Source organism: Neolamprologus brichardi, chromosome 12, assembly GCF_056152115.1.
Source record: "Neolamprologus brichardi isolate AB-2024 chromosome 12, ASM5615211v1, whole genome shotgun sequence".
Lineage (NCBI taxonomy): Eukaryota > Metazoa > Chordata > Actinopteri > Cichliformes > Cichlidae > Neolamprologus > Neolamprologus brichardi.
This window is the reverse complement of record NC_142115.1, coordinates 1,179,299-1,198,061: the sequence shown is the minus strand read 5'-3', so window position 1 is coordinate 1,198,061 and position 18,763 is coordinate 1,179,299. Positions and strand designations below refer to the sequence as shown.

General features: G+C 42.4%; 1 protein-coding gene across 1 annotated transcript in view; it reads left to right on the top strand.

Moving 5' to 3' along the window:
- Window positions 1-18,763, top strand: part of niban2b (niban apoptosis regulator 2b) — a 31,223-nt gene that overhangs the window by 3,336 nt on the left and 9,124 nt on the right. Inside the window, exons 2-7 of the mRNA XM_087848857.1 lie at window positions 11,573-11,703; window positions 11,930-12,058; window positions 12,147-12,252; window positions 13,147-13,314; window positions 17,106-17,221; window positions 17,826-17,930. Of these exons, the coding sequence (XP_087704983.1) occupies window positions 11,573-11,703; window positions 11,930-12,058; window positions 12,147-12,252; window positions 13,147-13,314; window positions 17,106-17,221; window positions 17,826-17,930 (755 nt within the window). The remainder of the gene's footprint in view (window positions 1-11,572; window positions 11,704-11,929; window positions 12,059-12,146; window positions 12,253-13,146; window positions 13,315-17,105; window positions 17,222-17,825; window positions 17,931-18,763) is intronic.

The following is an 18,763-nucleotide window of genomic DNA, read 5'->3' as shown; positions in this document are numbered from 1 at the left end:
CAGCACTTAATTGGTGTTATGACATGTGAAAATGAGAATGACACAGCTGCTAACAGACTGTAGTTAGAGAAAACTGAACTATTGTTGACTGAGTGGGTTGTCTGGGCGGGTTATGGACACATGAAGAACCAGGCAGCAGGAGAATCATTGAGCAGAGTCTCCAGAATATGGATTACTAATCCAAGATGTCTGTCATGATGTCATCCTACACCTCTGTTCATTGACTAAACCCAATCCTGGGCTTCTCTGTTATTGCCTTCCAACCTGCTTCTGCATGGGCGAACCTCAATCTGGACGTCCCGAGGGGAAAATGGGAGAAGCCCCCGAGGCTAGGGCTGCTCGATTATGTCAAAAATGATAATCACGATTATTTTCACTGAGATCTCGATTATTTGACGATATTTATTTAACAATAACAATGTGTTGAATAATGACTCTAAAGATTGTCAAAAATAATATAAAATAGTGTAAATACTGATAACAGTGCAAATGTTTGCAATATAAGAAATAAATGAAAAATGTAAACATCTATGTTTAGTGAACTTTGCAGTGTTGCTCTGTGGTGCAGCTACGACACTGTAGCAAAGTTTACACACTGTGTCTACTTGATCCACGTCTGACTCATGAACCCATAATGTTTCCACACCACTCAAGTTTTTTTTACCTCTTTTCAACCAACAGCATCACTCTCCTCTCCAAATAACTTCTGCTGAGCTTTCCGAGCTTCCCTCGGGTCCTCTTAATCAGCGGTCCCCAACCCCCGGGCCTCGTGAGTCGTTTGGTACCGGGCCGCGAGAGTTGAGGCTCAGGTGTGAAATGTCTAGTTTTCAGGGTTTTTATCGGTTTTCAGCGTTATTTTGTTATCGTTTTATCGTTTACTCGGTTTTCCTGGGTCTTTTCACGTGTGTTATGAATAAATCTTCTTTTTTCCGGTACCGGTACTAGTTTTATTTTGTTGTATTTATCCGCGACACCTTAAAGGCCGGTCCATGAAAATATTGTCGGGCATAAACCGGTCCGTGGCGCAAAAAAGGTTGGAGACCGCTGCTCTTAATTGTTGTGACGCGTGTTCGAAATGCAGAGAGGTGCGCTCGATTTGCCACACGGAGCAGCGCGAGAGTAAAGCACGAGGGAGGGGCTAATAATCGGCTCAGTCGTTGTTAATGATCGTTGAAAGCCCAGATTGTAATCGAGATTAAAATTCGATTAATTGAGCAGCCCTAGCCTAGGCTGGTGGAGAATGGCCGACCTGAGGTCCCGTGGGACTTCCAGATACAGGCTAACCAACCTGACATTGTAGTGTTGGACAAGCAGAAGAAAACAGCTGTAGTGATTGATGTAGCGATACTGAATGACAACAACATCAGGAAGAAGGAACACGAGAACCTGGAGAAATACCAAGGGCTCAGAGAAGAGCTGGAGGGAGAAGGTGACGGTGGTCCCAGTGGTAATTGGAGCACTCGGTGCAGTGACTCCCAAGCTAGGCGAGTGGCTCCAGCAGATCCTGGGAACAACATCGGAGATCTCTGTCTAGGAGAGCGCAGTCCTGGGAACAGCTGAGATACTGCGCAGGCCTCTGGTAGAAGACCCGAGCTTGAAGGATAGACCGCCCGCAGGGACGAGACGGGGACATTTTTTAATATTTACACATATATGTCAACGTGGGTTTGAGAGAGAGCTCAAACGTTCAACTCTCTAACTGTACCGGTCAGAATCTTCACTGAAGATAAAACGAGCTTCTTGTTTAAAGCCAAGAAGAAGAAGGATGGACACTGTTGGTTGGGTTTATTTGCTACAGCCGTCACAGTCAGAGTTTCAGTGTTTTGCTTAATGAAGACTTTGTTTTTGTAGAGCTTAGCTCGTTCTATGAGTGAGTGAAACAGGAAATCCCCCCCCCCCCCCTCCCCTTGTCCCTGGCTCTGTGAACTCTCTAACCTTTGACCTGTATCTTCCTGTTGCCTGGTGACGTGGTCCTCTCACCTTCAGCATACACCCAACTGAGCGCACAGGTGATTGTTTAAACAGGTTTAATAAAATGAGAAATACTGATTTCAAAGTTAACTTCTCCTCAATAGAAATAAATGACATGGCCAGTAAGAAGTCGACAGAACTCTATCCATGTTTTGACAGACGCCAACAAAATGATGACATTTACAGCAGCAATGAAAGGGCCCTCGCAGCCTGGGAACAGCCAGTGTGCTGCAGGGTGAGTCACAGTCACATGGCTGATTCAGTGTCACATCACTTCCTCACTAACTGCTCTTTGAGTGCTTGGAGCAGAAAAGCGCTAACAGTCTGTTTACAACTGACCATTTACCTTCTGTGCCCACTAGGTGGCAATATAGAACCCCCACTAACTATATGACATGCTGATACATATCGAGTGGAACCATCAATTAAAATGTTGCATAGACTGGATCATGATTATAACCTACTGTGTTTCTTTTTGACAGTAGGTGGAACTATAAACACGACCTAATATTGGCACATAGATATCTCCAGTCACTGGTCGTGTCCAAATTCATGGGCTGCATCCTCCTGAGGACCCGGCCTTCGCGGTCTACGTGGGCCGGGTCCTCAGGAGGTCGGGTAGGCCGGAAGTAAACGGCTGTGAAATTGGACGGTCTAGCCTTCTGATTAGCGTCACCGCTGTCTCGGTGGAGTTTAATAAACTCGGCCGTCTGCTCCTTGCTGTCTAAAATATAACAGGACACTGGAGTAAACTCTCGACCGTCTCACACTTCTGTTTAATCAGTTTTCTGTTTGACGTTTAGTCAGCTGTGTAAAAACCAAGGAGGAACCCACCCGGGGGATTAATAAAGTTTTATTTTATCTAATCTAATAACTTTAATCTCAGCCAAACCGATTTACTCACGAACAAATAAAACACTGAAAAAAGCCCAACAATAACATTTTAGGTTGTCTAAAGTGACTTATATATTACGTTTAACCCGAGCAGCGAAACTCCGCGGTGATCTGAAAATGATGTGCCGGGAGTTGTTCCGTTCTCAGCCGCATCAGTGACCCTCGAGCTCCCGGCGAGCTATCGAGCTGGTGGGTAGCAGACGTCTCCGAAAACGTCGAAGCACTTTTGCAAATGTGCGATATCTTGATAAACCGAGCAGATATTTGATGTTTACACAGCTACTTTCTCGCCTGAAAATATGTTAAAAGTTTATTTTGTGACCCAGAAAGATTAGTAAGAGTAATTTTAAAACTTAGTAGCGGCCGCCATTGTTGGAAACTGGAGTTTGGCTGGGCCGCGCTATGAATTCTGGGATATGGTGGGCCACGAAGGACACACCCGACCCATCCTTCAAATTCGGGGAAAAGGAGGACGCATTTGTCGGCTGCATTTGGAGGAGTCTACGAATTTGGACAGCCTTCGGCGCGTCGCTGTGACGTAATTGGTCTACAAATGCGGCCTCAGGAGGATGCAGCCCATGAATTTGGACACGATGTCTTCTGTCTTCCATCAGGAATTTGGGAGTCTGGGATAGATTCCCAAAAGTTGAATCTGGACGTAACATTTTCTCAGTTGACATATACAAGTGACTTCTTGGATGAGTGATGAAAAGTTTCTCCCCATGAAAATGCTACATCCAGATGAACGGACTTAACTTTTTTGAGGTTAACTGGATGATTCAGCGTGCCACTGGGGCCGATTGAACAATGTTCAGTTGAGATATGCGATATTAGTTAGCTCGCTAGTTTACACCTAAACATTTCATACCATGTTCTGACTGAGAGATTTCTGAAACTAACTCAAACGTACAGCTCTGCTATCACTTCCAACATAAATGAAGACAGAAAACTAAACAGCAGTGGCGTTTGCAGGGTTACTGAAGTTGGGCTAGCTGGTATATAATGTTGTGCTACGTGATCGCTAGCGACACAGCTATGTTAGCATAACATTAGCACAGTGAAGCTGGAGGATGAACGCCAACTTTTTTCCACTCGATAAAAGTTAACGTGAGGGATTCTGGTGGTCAGGGACAAATGCAATCGCATAGCAGGATGCTGTACACGGCCAAACTTCAGTCAGGAGAACAACTGAGATTATTCATCCACAATACGAGGTTAGTCATTAATGTACTGCAGCAACATGGGAATGGAGCAGCTGCAAGAGAATTCAGCATTAATGAATCAATGTTACGGAAGTGGAGGAAACACAGTTTTTGGCTTTCCCCATATTTCAAAAGTGCTTCATCTCTTTGCTTTTACTGTCGGCATAATTTGCAGATGATAATTGTTGTAGCCGCTGCGATGCTTTCGACCAAAACAGGCGCAGCTTGATGACATCATCAACATGCGCTATCGCATACCAGTCAAAATCTCTATTGTTGGCCAAATTCATATCGTTTCTATCGTATATCGTTTATATCGCCCCCCCCTAATAGATTGGATCATGATTATAAGCTACTGTGTTTCTTTTTGACAGTAGGTGGAACTATAAACACGACCTAATATTGGCACATAGATATCTCCAGTCTCTGTCTTCCATCAGGAATTTGGGAGTCTGGGATAGATTCCCAAAAGTTGAATCTGGACGTAACATTTTCTCAGTTGACATATACAAGTGACTTCTTGGATGAGTGATAAAAAGTTTCTCCCCATGAAAATGCTACATCCAGATGAACGGACTTAACTTTTTTGAGGTTAACTGGATGCTTCAGCGTGCCACTGGGGCAGATTGAACAATGTTCAGGTGAGATATGCGATATCTTCTCCTGTGGCGAATTATTTCACAAAAATTCAAAAGCTTCACAATTTAACATCACTAAGGTCTTTAGACTGAACTCATCAAAGATCATGTTGATCTGATGAAATCCCTGTGAGTCTGCCAAAATTATACTTTAAATTCAGAATAGCTTCCTTTCTTCTGGGTTTGGAGTTTAGCTCCAAGACATGTTTTGTACATCTTGAGACATTACATGAAGCTGCAAGATTTCACAGTTGAAACGTAGAGCCATTTTGTAATATTCAATGACCAGAGCCATAAAACCTGAGAGCTTTTAACACACTGCACGTTTCTGCCAAATTTCATGACTTTTCAAGCTTCCCAAACCCCTCAAAAACTGCTTCCTGTTTCATGGCGAATCCCCAGCCACCAGACATCAACTATTGATGAGAACTGGCATATTAATCTGTTCATGGCCGGATTCCCATCACTGTTGGGAGGATCGGACAATGTGTCTTTGAGTTACAGCTGTTTCGTGCTTACTGGCAAAGTTTCTCCAGTAAGCACGCCAATAAATCACTATTCTGCCCGGGTCACGCCCTTTGGCGAAACGTTTTGAACATAAAGTAAGACATTCTCTTGGAGGCTTTTTTGACCACATGTTAGGCTGCTCATCCCAACCACCTTAAAACTGTTCCTTAACATGTAAAAAGACGTTGCTGTTCCCATCAGGTGCTACTGTGATGTCAAATACTGCAGTTAATGTGTTCAGGGATGGACTCTATCACACTTTTGGTTCAAATTGGACAATAAATGTGTTACGGATGCAACTATTCAACTAATTTAATTGACACAAATTCTTTGCGTGGACGCTTTGTGTCCAGCGGTCTATAGTGCGCCATTGTCACCATGGAAATGCGAGCGATTCACCCACGTTTGTGACTAAACTAGACCTGCAGTGCAAACGTATTCAGCAGTCATGTGTTACAGTCTGACAGGCTGAGCTCAGGTAGAGCTTCTTCCAAAAGCTTTATAACATTTTTCAGATTGAAAGTGAAATAATATAAAATATTGTGTTAATTAAAGTCGTTAATATTTAAAAATATAAAAATAAAAGCTTTTCATGAGTTGATAACAACAAACATGGGCTGGTAAAACTCTGGGCCAGTGACCTGAGGCTTGTTAGGTAACACACTGGATTATTATGAACCATCATAATTACCTGTTTTCAGCAGTACAAAAATGTTTCATCGCAGCTCAGGCCAAACTTTAAAATGCTGATATTGTCGCTTTTCTTCATCGCAGGCTTGCAGACACAAACTCCTCACTCGTTCACTCTCACACACAAACACACACAAACACACACCAAACCAAAACACTGCATGGATGCTTTTCGTCTCCTGTTAATGTCAGAAACCTTCCAAGAACAGAGTAAAGGTACATTTTCTGTACCTTAGTTTAGATCACACATCTTGACTTTGACCTTTCACTGTATATGAGAGTATTTCGATATTTTTGTAGTTAAGAAGATGTTTTCCAGGTTTCCAGCTTAGCTATATTTCCTTCATTCAACCAGCTGTTCTACAAACCTCCTGAAAAGCCTCCAGCATGCTGCAGCAAGAAGCCCCGTCTGATTTCAAAGACTGCTCCAGTACCTTGGTTCTCAGACTACGGGCTTAATTGTGGTTCCTGGGCCGTTTAAAGGTGGAAGCAGCAAACAGACTCACTCTGTGTCTGGGACGGCTGTAGCTCAGGGAGCAGAGCACGTCATTTTGTTATGGCCACTCCCCTTTTTGCATACTCAGTAGGGTTGCCCCCTGCAGAGGTGCAGTGATGGAGAGGGTAGTTAATTTGATTGGCTTACACCAGGGTAGAGGCTTCGGGATGGTTTAAACAGGCCTACGCTCTCCCTCCAGGAGGACATCTCTGGGTTTATGTTTGTTTTCTAGTTGCACTACTGGTAACGTCGTTTTGGCTGGATCTTTAGTGATGATGATGGGGCCTTCCTCAGATCATGTGACTGCAGAAAATGATCTCTATGATACCCAGAACAGAAACTTCTGTAAATCTATAAAGAACATAGAAAACAATGAAATGCAAAACTGTTTGTTTGTTTTGGTTTTTTAAGGGTTAATCGGTCTCCAAGTACTTGTTTATCATGTTTTCTGGGGCTTTCTGTGTAACATTTAAGGGTCTTTACCTCTAAATCTGCTGCGTCGAGGTCGCCAACTTTGACCTATGACCTTCATCCAAATTGTAAAGCACGCTTCCACTGGACTCTGGAGCAGCGGCGACTTTTCTCTGGAGTGAGGAGTCTAACTTCTCCGTCTGGCAACTTGATGGACGAGTCTAGGTTCAGCGGTTGCCGGGGGAACATTACTTGTGCCAAGCGTAACGTTTGGAGGGGGGTTGTTTGTGAGGAGTTGCTACTTAGTTTCATTGAAAGGAACTTGTGACGCTTCAGCATAGCAAAACATTTTAAACAATTTCATGCTCCCAAATTTGTGGAGCTATTTGATGATGAGCTCTTTCTGTTCCAACATGGCTGTGCGCTGGTGCACAAACTCCATGACGACATGAGGGACTTTGGTGTGGAAGTGGAGTCCTATTCTTAACCCAGTAGAAACCCTTTGGAATAAATTGGGTCAGAGATTGCCAACCAGGCGTTCTCATCAAACAAGAGTGTCCAACTTTACAAATGCGCCTTGTGAAGGTTTATTCAGAATTCTCATATTCGCACTTCTAAACTTTGAGGAAAGTTATACGGTTCAGATTCCTTGAGCCCTGCTGATTCTGTACGTTTGCCCAATAACAGAGAAATGTTCAGTTCATCATTTCAATGGTGGGTTTGAACCGTGAGAGACAGAACCATAACAAAGATGCACTTCAGTTTACACTAATTTGCATTTGAATGAAGGAAAAAAGTATTTGACCCCTTTGAAAACGTGCAAAAAAAAAGGTTTTGCCAATGCCAGAGGTCAGACTCGTCTTGTAGTTGACCAAAAGTTTTGCACACATCTCAGGGTGGATTTTGTCCCACTCCTCTCTGCAGATCTCCAAGTCATTAATGATTTCACTGAGTCAGAACATGAACGCTATCTGAATGTGCCCAGAACTGCAAGTATGCCGTCACAAAGCAGGTTTTATATATTAAATATTTCTTCCCAGAAACTCCTGAGAGCAGGACCAGAAAAGGTGGCCAACAGTTCATTTCTTTGTATTTATCACACAATGAAGACAGAAAAATACTGTCCAGCTTTGTGTTAGAGAAACAAACAACGAATGACTTTGTAAATGCCGTTAAGATAAGGATATTAGTAGTTTTGTTTAATGTGCTGTAGAGGTTTGGTCATCGCTGGCGTCCTGCGTGTGTCTTTCTGGTGTTGATGGGAGCTCATCACTGTCAGATACAGTGTGTAGCTTATTTATGCACACCAGTGTAAAGCAGTGCTCTCATTATTTACAGGCAGTAAATTATTTTTCCTCTCTTGTCAGAGGTGCTCTCTTCAATCGTTACAGGATCGTCATGTCTTGCGTGACGTTGGTTCTGGTGGTTCATGTATCTGGGACTGATTCAGGGCATTTTCATGGTTAATGTGCTTTTGAAAAACCAGTTAAATGTTCAAACTGAAGCCCGGTCATCTGTAACTCTGCAGCATCTGTGTCCAACCGCAGTCATTGATATTCATAGTTGATGTGAAAAACAGTGACACAAATGTTCACAGCAGCTGTTGCAGTTTTGACTGCAGCTACAACTTTAATATGTTACTTAAATTTAATGTTGTTCATATAATGCCAACAGCCAAAGCCTCTTGGCTGCTCTGCATTGTGACATTTGCTGTGACTCCTAACCCTTCCAGGTGGGTACAAATGGTTTGTTAACCCTTCTACTGCAATACATCGAGAATTTTGAATAATTCAATAATAAAAAAGTCTTGACGCAGTGTTTACTTCTATGCTTCCTTTAATGCACAGCTTTGCAGCGCGCCGATATGTTAGTGAGTGTTGCATCCACTGAAAACAGACCTGACAGCATTAAGCCCCCACAGCCCCCAGTTTCAAACAGACGGCAGCAGCAGTGAAGACGCTGCACAGCTTTAACGTGAGACTGGAATCTGTGTGTAAAATGTTGGACACCCCAAAATTCAGATGTTTAGCCCTTCACACGGGTCCAGCCCAGTTTATCTGCCCCACCCAGGTGGGGACGATGATTCAGGCGTCTGGGTGGGAGTTGGGGACGGATGATGACAGAATGAGAGGTGAATGAATACATATAGTTTGTGTATAATTACTTATTATCTGAAAGAGTTTGTATACATGTGACAGTTTCTTCTTTGGTTTGGTGCTGCTTTCTTCAGACATTTAGTTTCAGCTGATCCAGACGCTCACCTGAGGCAGGTCGAGTATAAAAGGAGTCGCTGTCAGCGGCGTGAATTCCTGCTCCAGTGATAAAGACCAGAGGATGAGTTTAATTCAGCCTCAGGCAGCTTTGTTTGAACCTGACAGTGAGACCATCTGTGTGACCGATCATACAACAGAAGCGTGGGCTTCATTTACCTGTGTGTGTGGAAATGTTCAAAAAAAAAAAATCCATTTCTCCGTTAGATTAATGACATGAGCACGTCGGCCAGTTTGTTCTTCCCACTGTGCACATGTCAGTCAGTTTATCTCCACATCCACAGGCTTGTGCTCACATCTTGTAGTCTTACTATCTGCATACGACACGCCCCAATTTCTCTATATAAGGGAACAAGGTTAGCTGGAGGTGAATTTTGAATTTATTTATTTAAAAGGGACAGTGCAGTTAAACATAGTTCAAGTGCAAGACGTGAGACTGATGTGCCGCACAGGTTTATAGCTACTGCTCATTTTCAACAATTGTCCCTTGTTGGGCTTACAATCTAAATAAATACATATTACAATAAAACATTTTCATAAAACCAAATTACATCATAAATACAATTACAATTGATAGACAATAATTTAAAATTTAAAATCATCAGATAAAATGACAACTTTGGTTTCCCTTTAACCTTCATTGTAAAAGATCTGATGTCTGTAATCAGTTTGATGTCGGTTGGAAGTTCCACAGACGTCAGGCCTGTATGGAAAAAGCTGACTGACCGAAAGTAGATCTGCGATATGATATCTTGCAGTTGCCGTTCACCTTCCTAGTAACACGATTACTGTCTTGTCTCTGGATGTGTCTATTGAGACACTCTGGGGCCATCCTATTTATACATTTAAAAACTAATTTAAGATAACACCAATGATTAAAACTCTTAAAACTAAGTAAGTTATATTTCTGTAAAATGTGACAGTGATGCCACGATCCGATTTTTTTATCCCTTATTTTTAAAGATTGGTTATATAAGGACACCACAGGCTGAGTTGTAGATGGTGCTGCTTGGGTCCAAACTGTGGTGGAGAGAAAGCTGTGACTGTTGTTAAAGAAGCAGCACCAGTAAGGCGAGAACGCAGGAGCAACTCGGCCTGAAGGAACTAACGAGGTCCAGAAGGAAGACAGGAATGGTTCCACTGTGTGGGCCGGGGCCGAGACTGAGCAGTGAGATCCAGGCTGTGTGCGATGAGACCGGCACATTTGTCATTTCATTTTCTTTAGATGTTGGTCAATTTAAAAAAAAAAAAGTAATTTTAATCCTGAGCTTCTGGTTAGATTATGATAATTTGTTAAACTGCTTTGCTGTAAATAATAACAAAGAGAAATAAGTGTCGTTGTAACAGTAGTGCTTGTAAAGAAAGACCGGCCCTCATAATTAGTTTTGTAACCAAACTCAGGTACAAAATTCTGATTACTGATTTTTTTTTCTTTCATCATGAAACATTTGCGCAGATTTAATTGTATCATGTGCAGTGTTGGTCAAGTTACTTGAAAAAAGTAATCGGTAACTAATTACTGATTACTTCCCCAAAAAAGTAATCCCGTTACTTTACTGATTACTTATTTTCAAAAGTAATTAATTACTTAGTTACTTAGTTACTTTTTAAAAACACGATTTACAACCTGAATAGGTGATAAAGTGATAGATCTTTCAGCCCAATTCTACTTTTTCTACATAATCCATCATACAAAATGTGATCAAATGGAAAAGTCTCTTTTTAAAACTTGTTTTATTAGTTTTAATCTTTTAACTTTATGCATCAAGCAAACATTAAATTATCTGCAACATTCTCTGACTGGAAGAAATTAGTTTAACATTTAAACCTATTTTCTGCACATTCCAGCACATAAAATAAAATATTTTGTGTGTTTACACTCAGTCTTTCAAATAGATGCAAGTAAAACACAGCAGAAAATAAATAAAGTCAAAGACTAGCGGTCCTGTTGCTCTATTTTCACCTGTAAAGCAGGAGTGGGGTAGGCGGAGGGTTACCCTGGTGCAGGTGTGCCGCGGTCAGTGGAAGAATCCGCGAGTTTCTCTGTGAGTTTCCCATTACGTCGTAGCTACTCGGTGCTTGTTTGGAAGTTTAGGGGTTTTTTTCGCTGTAAAAAGAAGTTTTGTTCCCACGCACAACGGACACTAATGTTTTTGTCACTTTTTATGGAATCAAACTCAAAGTAAGGTCAGTACTTCCACGCTTTAAACGCTGCACGCTCATACTCTCTCTGCACTCGATATATGATCCATTGTTGATCTGCACACAGCTGTTGTCACGAACGTCGCACTCGCTTACGTCACTGTCATGAGACACTCGCAAAAAAATCACGGTTTTAGTAACGCAGTAACGCAGCGTTCCTACGGGAAAGTAACGTAATCTAATTACTGTTTTTGCAATAGTAATCCCTTACTTTACTCGTTACTTGAAAAAAGTAATCGGATTACAGTAACGCGTTACTGCCCATCTCTGATCGTGTGTTTGTGTTTGCAGCTCGGACCGGAAAGGTGATCGCTGAGTTTGGGCGTTTGTACGAGCAGCAGCACGCAGTAGCTCTGTTCAACAAAGTTCGCTTTGACGTAGAGGGAGGAGGAACTCCGCAACCTCAGCTGCTTCACCGCAAGGTACAAAACCCTCTCTGAAAGCTTTTACTCCAAACACCAGCGAGTAACCATTGCAGTAAGGATGTGTCACGTGTCTCATTGTTGTGAGTGTCACACCGATGCTGCTCACAGTGAGCTGTGCTCCAAAGTCTTTGTTAATTGTTTGGATGATGACCACAGTGAGTCCTCTCGGCTCTGAATGGACAGAGCGAGACTTCAATGACTCAGTGTTTCTCTTCTGTCACAGATTCCTCTGGAGAACAAGGCCATTTTCTCAGGCTCCCTCTTCCAGTACTTGGAGGAAAACAAGAAATGGAGGAACCACTTCCTTTTCATCCCAGACTCCCATGACATCAAATACTACGACAGCAAGGCGGTGAGACGGCTGCAGTGTTCTCTGTACACGAGCAAGTTTTACTCACCGTCTAAGACATCAACTCTGTTCTTCTTTGGCTTCACCACAGGCCCACGACAGACTCCTCCATCCCAAAGGAACTATCAGCTGTGCCGGCTATAAAGTCCTGACATCTATGGAGCAATACCTGAATCTGATCAGCAACAGCTTGCCAGGTGAGGAGCGGGTAGGTAAGGAGATAAGGAGAGTGCACTTTATGGTTGGTAAATTAGTAATAACTGTTTTATTACAGTAGGAAGGGGAAACTCAGTTCATCAAATGCAATGATTTATTGTGGCAACTTAAGACGTGCAGTCAGTGGGAGCTCAAGTTGGGAGGTGGCCAACCTCCATGCACAGTCCATACCTGTTCCCATCCCGGGTTTCCCAGGTTTAGGGCCGGAATGAAATCCCTGCATGGGGTTAAAAGAGGTTAAGGTTAGGGAAGGCTTCAGGGCCAGGAGTTTATAATCGGATGGCCATAAAAGGGCCTATACAAGTAAAAATTGTAGAAAAAAAGGAGGGGTAAAAAGAAGGGGAAAATTCCCTTAATTAGAGCTATAGCACCCTCTAGTGGGTTGTATTGGGGTTACACTCTCACATAATGGCACCTGAAGCTTCCCTCAAGCATAGAAATACATAATGAACATAAAATCAGTCACTCAAATTGGTTTCATTAACAGTGACCAGTTAGCTTAACTGGTCACTGTAAACGTGTGACTGTGAGAGCCTGTCCAGGCTGTACCCTGCCTCTGTCCTGACCCCTGTTATTCAGTAGAAGACCACAGCGGGTGAAGCTGGGGTGGACAGTGAGCATCCAAAGTGTTCATTTGTCACAACAGCTTCCAGGACTTCAGCCTCACTGGTTGAATGTTGTTGCTGAAGGTGCTGAGCTCTCTGTGGTGAAGCAGACCAACATTTCTCTTAACTGTTAGCTGAGAGCTGCTGTTGTCTAAATACTATATAAACATTTTTTAGCTGTAAAAGGCTGATTTTGTTACAGTTTAACTCTACAGAGAAACTTCGAGACAGCTTTTCAGTGTGTTATTAATGCAACGATTTTATTTTTAGGTGTTAAAGCCAAAGTGGGAAGTTCCCCCTTTCTAAAGTGTGCCACTCCGCACCCTCTGATAATGTGGCACCCTTATGCCCGCCACTACTATTTCTGTGTGACGACAGAGAAGGAGCAGCAGAAGTGGTATATGGTACTCCAAGACTGTGTCAGACACTCCAACAATGGTGAGTCGTGCTAATGTAATGATAGAATAATTCTCTATTGTCATTGTGCGTGTGCAACGAAGTGGTGGGTGCTCCACACAGACTGTGCGTGCTGTAAAACTATAATAGTAGGACAGAGAATAAATAACAAAGTAGAGGAATCTGTGCAAAGCAGGAGGGAGGCACACGTTAGACCAGCAGTCTCCAACCTTTTTTGTGCCACGGACCGGTTTATGCCGACAATATTTTCACGGACCGGCCTTTAAGGTGTCGCGGATAAATACAACAAAATAAAACTAGTACTGGTACCAAAAAAAAGAAGATTTATTCATAACACACGTGAAAAGACCCAGGAAAACAGAGTTAACGATAAAAACGATAACAAAATAATGCTGAAAACCGATAAAAACCCTGAAAACTATACATTTCACACCTGAGTCTCAACTCTCGCGGCCCGGTACCAAACGACTCACGGACCGGTACCGGGCCGAGGCCCGGGGGTTGGGGACCGCTGCGTTAGAGGACAGGCTGCAAACAGAGCTGCTACTTTCAGTCCTCAACAGTTTTATTCATGTTTGTCAGAGCTCTGCTTCTTCTCTGTGCTGTAAACAAAAACTAGATCTGCACGTTGCTTTTCTTCTGCGCTCCTGCTCTCTTCTCCTTCTCTGCTTTACTGACTGTTACGTCTGTTACTGTGATTGAGACGTGCCAATAAAGATGTCAGCCCTGACTGGAGCTATAACAGTAATATGGGCCATAAATGGTAAATGGCCTGTATTTATATAGCACTTTACTAGTCCCTAAGGACCCCAAAGCGCTTTACATATCCAGTCATCCACCCATTCACACACACATTCACACACTGGTGATGGCAAGCTACATTGTAGCCACAGCCACCCTGGGGCGCACTGACAGATAAAGTCCCAGATAGTCTGACTACAGTGAACGAAATAAAGTTTTCATTAAATACCCTGTGAAATAGTTCAGTCCTCGTGCTGACACACACACACACACACACACACACTCGTTTTTATGCACATCTAATTGACGTCGTGCTTACAACCATCAGAAGTGAAACTAAAACAAATATACTGAGATAATTTACATTTAACACTAAATGTGATTCAGAAAATTTTTGCTTTTGTCCGTAATTTTTTGACATTTTATTTATAAATAAATAAATAACAGTGCCAAATCACTACAACAGTTGCCTGAAGGCAGCTTATATTGTGAGGTAAAGACGACAATACAACAGCACAGAGGAGAAACCCCAACGATCGGATCTGCACTGTGGGAAGTTTTAACAGGAATCACAGCGTCTGTCTCCTGAGTCTGAGGGAGCTGAAGGCTCTGCCTCTCACTGCACTTTTAGACACCATAGGTGCTGCAAGTAAACCAGCAGCCTGACAGTACCGTGCTCTGCTGGGATAACACACTTCTATGATAAGGGTTTTTGTTGGGGCATAATCTGCTCTCTCTTTCTAGTCCCTGTCAGGACTCTTGCTGCAGCATTTTGGATTAACTGAAGGCTTTTCAGGGAGTTTTTAGGACTTCCTGATAATAATGAATTACAGTCGTCACTCTGAGACAGGATATTTCTAACTTTAGAGACAGATATGCAGACTGAAGGGCAAACATGGAGGCCAAAGTACGACCCTGCAGAGTAAGAATCTGGATAGATGCTGCGTTTCTACGGTTTTGAAGGCCGAGTACAAGAACCTGTGTTTTATCTGAGTGTAGAGCAGGGGTGGCTCAGAGGCCACACTGACTTTTAAAATCTGACGGGCCAGCACAGATGCATGCATATCAAACATATTAAGATCACACTTTTTAGTTAGTTTTGTTGTGGCAAGAACAGATGTGAGGTGTTCATCACTCAGCTGGGATCTGTGGGCGCTGCTTTGTCTGTTCACACATACGTGGAGCCAAACAACAGCCTCCTCTGTGACATCATCTGGATGCTTGGTCCCCTCACTCTAAAGTGCATTTTACAACTGCATCTTCGCTGCGTGATCGAGGTGCAGCACAGACGCACAGAGTGTAAAAAAACCTGCCCTGGAGTCTTTTGAGCAACCCGACTTTTGTTCCAGTCAGATTTGGCGATCCATCTGCCTGACGAGTGTTGACCTCTTGAAGTCCTCTCTCACGTTTTCCTCTTTATGGATTGCATGGCCAAAAACTCCTGTTATCTTAAAACTGTCATTAATCCCTCTGATACAAATTAAAAGCTGAGCGGAGTCCTTACACAACTAACCTATAATCACATGACAAAACAATCACCACCACGGTACATACATTTGTTTACTACATAATTAAAACTAACTTGCAGATTTATCCTAAATATTGTTCAGAGTTATGAATCTGATCATTTCTCGTGTAAAACACTGAATATGAAGCCAACAAAATTCATTCATTGTAAAAAGTCATCTGGGCTCCTGCACCCGACCAACCCCCAGTTTGATAAGTCCTCTGTTCATTCAGCAGGTCGCAGTGTTTTCTTCAGCAGGATAAACTGATGACGCTGTTTGTGTGTTATGTGTTTAAACTGCAACTTGATTGGTTGGTGGAGGCGTAAAAACAGTTAACTGTAATTTATCCATCCATTAGTTTACATTTACATTCAAATGAAGCGTGGATCATTGGAGTTGTGTGATTGATGATCAAAGTATAGAAAAAGTCAAATTTTGGTAAAACTGTTACACTTTTGTTCTTGTTGAAATCCCCTGATACCCTCTGAAGGAGAGAAAACTAGATTATTTGAAAGGGTCTTAACCCTTTAAGACCTACCATAGAACCAAGTCCGCCAGAGCTTATATTATATTTTTACATGCTGTGGAGCCATTTTTGGGAGCATTTCAAGTTGCTATACATCAATACAACCATTACAGCCTAAATTTTAATGATATGTATGAATTAAGTGCATAGTAATTACATAAATTGCAAAAAAGTGCAATAAACTACAAAAAAATTGAAAATCGTTTTTGTTTTTTTAACATATATTTCTAGTTAGAGAAATTTAAGAGGCTTATCCCTCAAAACTGTAAATACAAAAAAGTTGCACAAAATAGTTTCCCACCACAGGAAATTTATTTTGAGTGTCTTCATAGTTTTATTTTTGAAATACACCAATTTTTATACACTGCAGGAAAAACGAAAATAAATATTATAGTGCAAATTTGCAAAAAAGCAGCATATGCATCAAAATAAACTATTTCCAGCAGTGCAATATGAGTCCTAAGCATCCCAGAAACCACACAGAAAGTCATAAAGTCAAACATAACTTTTAAAAACACCAGTATAGGCTCATTGAGGCCCAGACGGTAAAAAAAACTACATTTCCGCGAAAATGACGTCACTTCCGGTTTCGGGCAGGTCATGGCAGACATGCGATACTTTGCGCTGATGTCTATTCCAATGTAGGAAGTGTTACGAACAGCTGATCAGATCGGCAAAGCGTGTTTCTGGAATATTATGTTTTTGTTGCTGCAAGCGCTTTTTATGCAGTTTTTGCAAAGCTATATGTGGAAGGAAACCGTGACCGGGGACAAGCTGATGGCATAAGATGTAAGTACAACTCCTCCGGTTTCATATGCAAAAAAAATTATTGCGCTAGCTCACGTGGTTGCAGAGCTACCGGGATTTAAAAATAGTTACGCAAAACAGAGCGTGCTGCTCTGACCGGTTTTAAAGGGTTAATCTCACGATGCTGCGCTCTGTCATCAGCCCTGCTTTTCCTCCTGTTTTCATTTCTCTGATAGAAGTCCTGCAGTTATCAGTTCAAAGTTCACTGATGGCTAATTCTTCAATTCCAGGTTTGTCAGATGAGAAAAAGGTTCAGACGCCAGCCTTCACTAATGCAGTGCGACTCTACCGTCAAGCTCAAGGCCAGTATGGCACCTGGGAAATGATGTGTGGTGCACCATCACAGGTAGCTTTGGCAGAAATGCTCTTCTGTGGCCTCAATCGGACTTTTTTGGGGGGGGTTGGAAGCTGGGATGAATCAGGTGCTGTGTCATAAAATGTAACATGGTGCATACAAGCTTGATGTCCTCCCTCAACCTGAGTTTTCATTGAATTGCAACACGAGGTTTCATCAAACACCTCTGATGGTCAGAAGGATGATTAATTATTAATTATGCACATGTTGCATCATATCAGGCCCTGCTGTCTATGCTTCAGTGCTGAACTAGATGCTTCTTCAAACCCAAATCACATTTATGTCATTTAAATTAAGTTACAGACTAATGCTGTGTTTTTAAATCATTCTTTACTGTTTGTCTGATTTTAAAAAGGCAAATAAAATGTGTTATTATTAATTATGTGACAACAGCATAACCACCTCACGTTGTCTTCTGTTGTCTCAAACGCTGTAGTTCATCTCACACGGTCTGTGTGAGTCTGTTATGTTCTGCTTCCTCACATGTGGTAAAACGTACAGAGAGGTTACCATGACGATCACACGAGCGACTGTAAACATGCAGAGTTGTGCTCGTGGTCCTCTTATTTGCATGTGGGAATTGTTTTCCTCGTAGATCTTGTCTAACCTGGTGATGGAGGGCCTCCTCTCGGAGCTGAGAGACCTCATCGCCCCCCGCCTCAAAGGCAAACTCCATGAGAGGCAAAGGAACTGGATACTGGTGAGAAACTACTCTGATTATGAGACTCAGTCTTTAGCAAAACAAGTGTTAACCTGCAAGTTTGGTGGATTCTGCACCAACGATTGGGGACTTTTCAGGGTCTTTTTAGCACTTTTGTTTCAAACATTGTTTTATTTTACCAGATTAACAGGAACTGTAATGACAAAGGTGTTGTGTGATTTATTCAGATATACACTACCAGTCAAAAGGTTTAGAACACCCCAATTTGTCCAGTTATGCAGTTGATTGTCTGATTGCACTGGCAGCTAGCAGCTGAACAAACCCGCGTCATTCATCCTACAACAGAAATCAAATCTTCCCCCATCAATGACCTTGTAGCTGCTTTGCTTTCACTCTTCTGTCCAGTTCAAACCAGCTGATGGGGTTTCTGCAGACTGTGCTGCACACTCCATGTTTCCAAGCTCACCATCTTGTTCTTTGTTCCTGAGGTGGTTCTGGCACAGCTTGAACTGTTTGGGTCTTTATCCTGCTGTAGGATGAACCCCTGACCAACTGCATACCAGAGGGTCCTGCATGGATTGCTGTGGTAGCTGTTTTGGTTCAGGGAGCCTCTCACTCTGTACGAGTCAGCGACCCTGGATCCAGCAAACAGCCCCAGACCATCACACTTCCTGCTCCATGTTTGACACACTGTGGATCCATCCTTTCACCTACTCGACAGCAAAGATCCTGCGTGACAAACCGAAGATTTCAAGCTTTGATTCATTAGTCCATCTCACCTTCGTCCAGTCTTCAGTAGTCCAGTGTCGATGTTTCATGGCCCAGACAAACCTATTTGCCTTATTCTGACATCTTATCAATGGCTTTCTTGC